The 6,999-nt window shown below is 73.2% G+C and overlaps 1 protein-coding gene across 1 annotated transcript; it reads left to right on the forward strand.

Moving 5' to 3' along the window:
- The first annotated feature begins 318 nt into the window (after positions 1-318).
- On the forward strand, positions 319-6,760 carry PLEKHG3 (pleckstrin homology and RhoGEF domain containing G3). The gene is made up of 17 exons (XM_068944092.1): positions 319-618; positions 748-848; positions 1,012-1,081; positions 1,168-1,214; positions 1,357-1,507; positions 1,833-1,967; positions 2,052-2,234; positions 2,445-2,537; positions 2,631-2,717; positions 2,809-2,842; positions 2,934-3,041; positions 3,316-3,390; positions 3,663-3,933; positions 4,046-4,253; positions 4,547-4,663; positions 4,752-5,937; positions 6,016-6,760. The coding sequence occupies exons 1-17, from the start codon at positions 406-408 to the stop codon at positions 6,747-6,749; spliced, it is 3,813 nt and encodes a 1,270-aa protein (XP_068800193.1). The 5' UTR covers positions 319-405; the 3' UTR covers positions 6,750-6,760.
- Positions 6,761-6,999: the final 239 nt, after the last annotated feature.

Below are 6,999 nucleotides of genomic sequence, written 5' to 3' on the forward strand. Positions count from 1 at the left end.
GGCCCGGCACCCTCGAGGCCTCTGCCCGGCGGCGGCGCCCGCCTGCCCGCGCTCCTCCTCCTCCTCCTCCTCCTCCTCCTCGGGCCGCTCGGGGGTAAGAGGGAAGGGAGCCCCGAAAGGCGGAGGTGGAGAGAGGGGGGAGAGCGCGAGGTCACCCTCGGGTCTGGCCTCCGAGCGCCTCGGGCCTCGCCACGGCCCGGCCGGGGTCCGGGGCCTGGAGAGGGGTGGGATCCTCTTCATCCCCCCCCCCACCACCACCCCCCTTTCCTCCCCAAACGTCTGGGGGCCTGACGTGCGGCGCCCCGCGTCTCCCCGCAGGCCGGGCCGGCGGCCCCCGAGATGCCGACATGCCGGCGGCCACCCGGCCGCGGCGCCTGGCTCTGAACCCCGGCCGCCGGCTTGGCCATGGAGGAGGCGGCCGGAGACGGGTTGGAGGAGCGGGCCGGCGGGCCGGGCAACAGGAACAACAACAACGCGTCGCCGGCCAGCTGGCGGGCACCCCGCGGCGGGCGCCCGGCGGCACCCCGCGGCGCCCGTCCCGGCTACCTGGAGCGGGTGGTGCTGGAGATCGTGGAGTCGGAGCGCACCTACGCCCGGGACCTGCGCGGCATCGTGGAGGTGAGCGGCTCGGCCGTTGCGGGGGTGTCCGCAGGCGGCGCCGGGACGGGGTTTGGTTGGGGACGGACCCCCCCCCCCACACACACACCCCTCCGCCGGCGCCGTGGTCCGACTGCGGCCGCCCGGCAGGGTTACTTGGGTAAGATCATCGACGCGGAGGAGCCGTTGCTGCGGCCGGAGCAGGTCAGCGCGCTCTTCGGCAACATCGAGGACATCTACGAGCTGAGCAGGTGAGTGGCCGCGGCTCTCCCGGCGGTACCTCCCGCAGCTCCTTGCCCGCAGGCCTGACGGCGGGGTGAGGGGCCACGCCGCGGCCTCACCGCTCTCGCCCCGTCCTGGGGCGCTCCTGTGTCCCCCCCCCCCCAATTAAGACCCTGCTCTCTCTCCGCCCAGCAACCTGCTGCAAAACCTGGACGGCTGCGACCACGACCCCGTAGCCGTGGCCGTCTGCTTCGTGACCCGGGTAAGGGGGCTTCCGCGCCGATGGGTCCGGCGCGGGCGGCCGGCGGGCCGGGCCGGGCTCTCACCTCGCTCCCTCCCTCCCCGCAGAGCCAGGAGTTCAATATTTACACCCAGTACTGCAACAACTACCCCAAGTGAGTGCGCGTGGGGGCGCAGGCCGGCGCCGGGGCTGGGCCGGGCGTCCGTCGTTGCGTCGGGGCGGCCCCCCCGGCGCGAGGCTAAGCGGGTCCGCGCGTCCGTTCCCCCCCTCCCCCCCGCCCTGCTGCCCGTCCCCAGCTCGGTGGCGGCCCTGAGCGAGTGCATGAGGAACAAGCAGCAGGCCAAGTTCTTCCGCGAGTGCCAGGAGCAGATGCGGCACGCGCTGCCCCTCGGCGCCTACCTGCTCAAGCCTGTCCAGAGGATCCTCAAATACCACCTGCTGCTCCAGGTGAGCGGGCGCCTGGCACGATCCGGGCGCTCTCCCGGCCACGGCATGGTCCGGACCGGACCCCCGGCACAGCCCAAGCGCTCAGCAGGGCGCGAGCGTCTGGCCGGGTCACCCACCGTGGCGCCTTCCCCCAGCACCCGGCGTGGCACGTCCCTCTGGCACGGTCGGCGGGGCCTGTTGCCCCGGCATGCCACGGTCCCCGGGCAGTTTGGGCGCCCGGCACGGTGCATCTCCCTGCCGCTACGCAGGCGTCGGGCATGGCACGAGCACCCAGGGCAGCGGTGCCGGCAGAGCCCTCCTGACGGGCGCCGGACTCTTCCCCCAGGAGATCGCCAAGCACTTTGAGCACAAGTCGGGGGACGACTACGAGGTGGTGGTGGAGGCCATTGACACCATGACCTGCGTGGCCTGGTACATCAATGACATGAAGCGCAAGCACGAGCACGCCATCCGCCAGCAGGTGAGGGACGGGGGGACCCCGGGGTCCCCGTGGCGTACGCTGGCCACAGGTCGACTGATGTGTCCGTCCCTTGGGGCCCTGTAGGAGATCCAGTCGCTGCTGCTGAACTGGAAGGGGCCAGACCTGACCACGTATGGGGAGCTGGTGCTGGAGGGCACTTTCCGGGTGCAGCGAGTACGCAACGAACGGGCCTTCTTCCTCTTCGACAAGGCCCTGCTCATCACCAAGCGTCGCGGAGACCACTACGTCTACAAGAACCACATCCCGGTGGGTGCCGGCATGGTGGCGGGTCCCACGGGGCCGCTGCAGCTGGGACCTAGCGCCTGCCGTGGCCTCGCGTCCAGCCGTGGCTGCAAGCGGGGATGACGAGCCCGAGGCCTTCCTCGTCCCCCGGTCGGGCTGGCGCTGCCCGCTGTGGGCAGGTCTTGGCGCAGGGATGGAGGGGGCGGCCGGGGGGCTGACGGTGTCTCCCCGCAGTGCTCCTCTCTGATGCTCATCGAGAGCACGCGGGACTCGTTGTGCTTCAGCGTGGCTCACTACAAGCACATCAAGCAGCAGTACAGCCTGCAGGTAGGCCAGCGTGGCACGACGGGGACCGAGGAAGGGGCCGGCGGGGCCTGGCGAGCCCCACGGCCCTGCCCCACGGCCCGCCCTGCCCCGCAGGCCAAGAGCGGGGAGGAGAAGCGCGTGTGGACCCACCACATCAAGCGGCTCATCCTGGAGAACCACCACGCCATCATCCCCCAGAAGGTGAGGTCCCCGCCGGCCTGGATGGCCGTGGGGAGGGTGGCCCCAGGTGGCTTTCGCCCACCCACCTCTCTCCTTCCCTCCTCCGTGCCAGGCCAAAGAAGCCATCCTGGAGATGGACTTGTTCTGTAAGTGCCGCCCGCGCCCCCCCCCGGCCCCAGCCCCCTTCCTGCCCCCGGCGCGCCTCCCTGCCTCACCGTTGCCTTGTGTGCCCCGCAGACCCCCCGCGCCTGCCCCGCTACAGCCCCGAGCGCCTGAAGAAGAGCTGGTCCTGCCAACCCCTGGACGAGACCTCCGGCGAGCCGCGCCAGGGCCGCCGGCAGTCAGGTGAGGGCTACGTGGCGCGGCGCCCCGTGGGGCGCTCCCGCTTCCGTGGCGGCGCCGCGCACGGCCTCCGCCTCTGCCGGTCTTGGGTGGCGGTTTTGCTGTCCCAAAGGCCATGCCAGGTCGGTCTGCGCGCCGGAGAGGACGGGGAGGTGGACGGCTTGAGGCAGGGCTTCCCGGCGGCGCCTCCGCGCGGGAAGCTGGACGCGGGCTGCGCGGGGACGCGGGCACTCGGTGCCGGGGGGCCCGGGCTAACGGGTGTCTCTCCCGTCCTCAGAGCCCTTCCAGCATCGGGACCGCGCGGAGACGCTGCCGGACAGGCTGCACGGGCCCACCGGGCGCAGGCAGTCGGGTGCGAACGTGCCCGGGGCGGGGTGGGGGGGGTGGTGGTGATAGGACAGCGGGGACGGTGGGGCAGAGCTAACGTCCCCATGCGCCCGGGGACCCCGGTGGGCTGTGCTAGTCCTGGTAGCTTTCCGGAGAAGGGTGGCATGGCAAGGTTGGCACAAAGGGGACTTTTTAGGTGCGGGGCTTGGTTCCCGGTCGGTGGCACTTTGCGGGTCTGGGGACAGCTTGGAGGGCCACCGCCACGGCCCGGTCTTGACGCCCTGCTTCTCCCCGCAGAGCCCGCCAAGCAGATCCTGCAGCAGCTGGGGGAGCGAGGTGAGCAGGGCCCACGCGGGCACCTGGGGGTCAGGGGTGGGTTGCAGGGGCCCCGTGGTCGCACAGAGGGGCACCCAGGTCCCGCTGCCCAGCTAAGGGTGCCCTGCGCAAAGGCAGGCAGCGACCGGTGGGTAGCGCGAGTCTGCGGGCGCTTTTTGGGCATTGTGACCCCCCCCCCCGCTCCGCTAATCTCCGCTCTTCTCTCTTCCATGTGCGGCCGGCAGGTCTCCAGGTAAGGCCGGGGGACACGGGACGGGTCGGCGGGGCGTCCTTGGTGTCCGCCGGGCCTGGCACGCACGCCGCTGGGAGGCGCGGGGCCGCCTGGCCCTGCCACGGTGACGTTGAGGCCGATCCTTGCTTTTACCCGAACAGCACGCGGGCAGCGACGGAGCCTTCCTGGAGGCGGGGGAGCCCCTGCAGCACCCCAGGGCCTGGGCGACGGCTGGGGGAGTCGTGGAGGAAGAGGAGGAGGAGGAGGAGGCTTTCGGCGAGGATCACCGGGAGGAGCTGCCCAGCGCCGACGGCGTGCCCGCGAGCCCCCGGGATGAGCAGGTAGCCGCTGCCTGCCAGTGAATGCTTGGCTCCTGCCCCGCGCTGGCCCGGCGAGGTCTCGCCACCCATGTCCTGCGTGGCAGCTGGGTGCTGAGTGCCGGCCGCCCTCCCCAGGCACCCCAGCCCCGTTCCTGGGGCGGCTGGCCGGGGTAGGCGGGGTGGGGGGTCCTAACTCGGCTGGTGGCTCGGCCGGGACTAACCGCTCCAGGCAGTCCCGCTCGACCCAAGCTGAGCCGCCCTGGGTGGGTGTTGTGCCCTCCAGCCCAAAACGCCCCGCGTTTGCTTTCGCCCAGGCGCCGGGGCACCCGCAGGTGCCGGAGGGGCCCAAGGCCTGCAAGAGGCCGAGCAGCCCAAGCCCGGGGAGCTGTGAGAAACGCCGCAGCGTGGACACCGCCGGTGCCAGCCAGGAGGTCAGCGCGGTCCCGGTCCGGGGTTGGGGGGGAGACCCACGGGTGGTGCAGCAGGCCCTGGCACCCCCACCTGTCTGCCCCTCTGCAGGCCGATGGGGAGGTGCTGGGGGTGCCTGCGGTGGCGGCCGAGCACCCCGAAGAGCCCCCTTGTTCGGATGCGGAGGCGACGGGTACGCCGGAGTCGCCGCTGCCTGGCCGGCACGAGCGGGGCCAGCCGGAGGTGGTGCCGGAGCCGGGTTTGGACGGGGAGCTCCCGGAGACGGCGGAGGATCTCCGAACCCTGAGCAGCGAGGAGGAGGAGGAGGAAGAGGAGGAAGAGCGAGCCCTGCACGCTCCCAACAGCATCCTCCCGCCCTCCGTGCTGGACCAGGCCAGCGTCATCGCCGAGCGCTTCGGCAGCAGCTTCTCGCGCCGCAGCAGCCTGGCGCCGGAGGAGGGCCGGGCAGCGCTGGGCGGCGCGCCGCCACGCCTGCCCAGCCGCAGCGGCAGCCTGCTCAGCCTGGAGGGCAGCGGCCCCGACGGCCAGAGCTGCCCCCCGCTCCCGGCCAGCGAGGAGGGCGAGCCCGGGGCGCCGCGCAGCAGCGCCGCGGCCTCGCCGGACCCCGCGCCCTGCCCCAGGAAGGAGTCGCTGCTCTCCACCCAAGACCGCTTGCTGCTCGATAAGATCAAGAGCTACTACGACCACGCCGAGCACCAGGACGCCAGCTTCAGCATCAAGCGCCGCGAGAGCCTCTCCTACATCCCCAAGGGGCTGGTGAGGAACTCCGTTTTCCGTATCGACGGCCCGCCCCGGCCGCCCTCGGAGTGCGACACCAGCGGGCTCGGGGCCGGCGCCCGCACCGCCGTCTGGGTGCTGGCCGCCGGCCCCAAAGCCGCCCCGGCGGCGCAGCCGGAGGCGGCCGAGGATTTCCGCCCGCCCTCCGCCGGGTGGCGAGAGGCGGAAGCGCCGCGGCGGGACAACGGGCTGGAGCCGCTGCTCATCCTCGAGGAGGACGACCTGAGCGCCGTCGGCGAGGAGGCCGCCGGCCGGAGCCCGCCGCGGGAGCCGGGCGCCGACGAGCCGCCGCAGCCCCCGGCCTCGCACCCGCGCTTGCTGCAGCTGGCCGGCGAGGCGGCCGAGCGCCCCGGCACCAAGGTGTACCAGCTGGCGCGCCAGTACAGCCTGCGCATCAAGAACTGCCGCGCCGGCGCCCGGCGGTGCCTGGCGCAGCTGGAGGAGGACCTGCGGCTGAGCGCGGCGGCCCCCCGCCGCCAGCCCGAGCCCCCGAGCGCAGGTGGGACGCGGAGCCCCGCGCGGGCGAGCGGCGCCGTCCTCCTCGCTACCCGCCTCACCTCGCTGCGTCCTCCTCCAGGTGGGCCGAAATCGGCCCTGGCGCCGCCCAGCTACGAGCAAGTGGTGATCCACGAGCAGCGGCCGGCGGCCACCTCGCCGCGGCGTTTCTCCCCCAGCCCGTCCTCCGGCAGCCCCCGCCTGCCCTCGCCGGGCAGCCTGGCCTCCCGCAGCCCGCTGAGCCCCGCCGGCGCCGAGACCTTCGCCTGGCCCGACGTGCGGGAGCTGCGCTCCAAGTACGCGGCTTTCGGCGCCGCCGCCGCCTCCGCTCCCCGCCGGCCGCCGCCGGTCAACCGCAGCCGCTCGGCCCCCGAGAAGGTGACGGAGGCCCCGGGGCGCAGCGGGCGAGCGGCGGCCAAAAGCGGGCCACGAGCGGAGCGGCTCAACGGCCGGAGCCGGAGCGCCGAAGCCGGTGCCCGCAAGCACCAGCGCAACGACAGCGACGGGGCTCTGCGCGTCACGGCTCAGGCCGCCCTGGGCGCAGCCGGCCAACGCGTGCTCGTCTTGGAGCGGGTGCCACCGGCCGCCGAGCCCGAGAGCTACGTGCAGATCCGTTCGCCCACCACCCGCGAGAAGATCTGCCTCAAGGCGGTGGCGGAGCGTTGCAAAGCCTACCAGGCCTCGGAGGCATACCGCCGGCGGCAAGCCGAGCCGGCCGCGCAGCCGGCCGCCTGGGGGGACCTCCCGGCCGCCCCCCGCCACGGCCTCGTCAGGAACCTGCGCGAGAAGTTTCAGACGCTCAACGCCGCCAGCTAGGCGGGCAGCGCGCCCCCGCTGGGGGCAACCGGCGGGCGGCAGGGACCGGCTGCGCCGAGGCACCGGTTGCGGGGTTGGTTGGGGGGGGGGTCCCCCCAGCGTGGCCCGGCGGCAACCCCGGGAGCGGGTTTGCTTTGATTTCTTTATTAGAAAAAAACAAAAAAAAACAAAACAAAAAAACGCCCGAATGAACCCAAAGTTACCTTCTGGTCTCCCAAGCGCTTTCCGGGGGTTTTGGGGGGGGGGGGGG

The sequence above is a fragment of the Struthio camelus genome, chromosome 5 (genome assembly GCF_040807025.1).
Source record: "Struthio camelus isolate bStrCam1 chromosome 5, bStrCam1.hap1, whole genome shotgun sequence".
In the NCBI taxonomy this organism is placed as follows: Eukaryota; Metazoa; Chordata; class Aves; order Struthioniformes; family Struthionidae; genus Struthio; species Struthio camelus.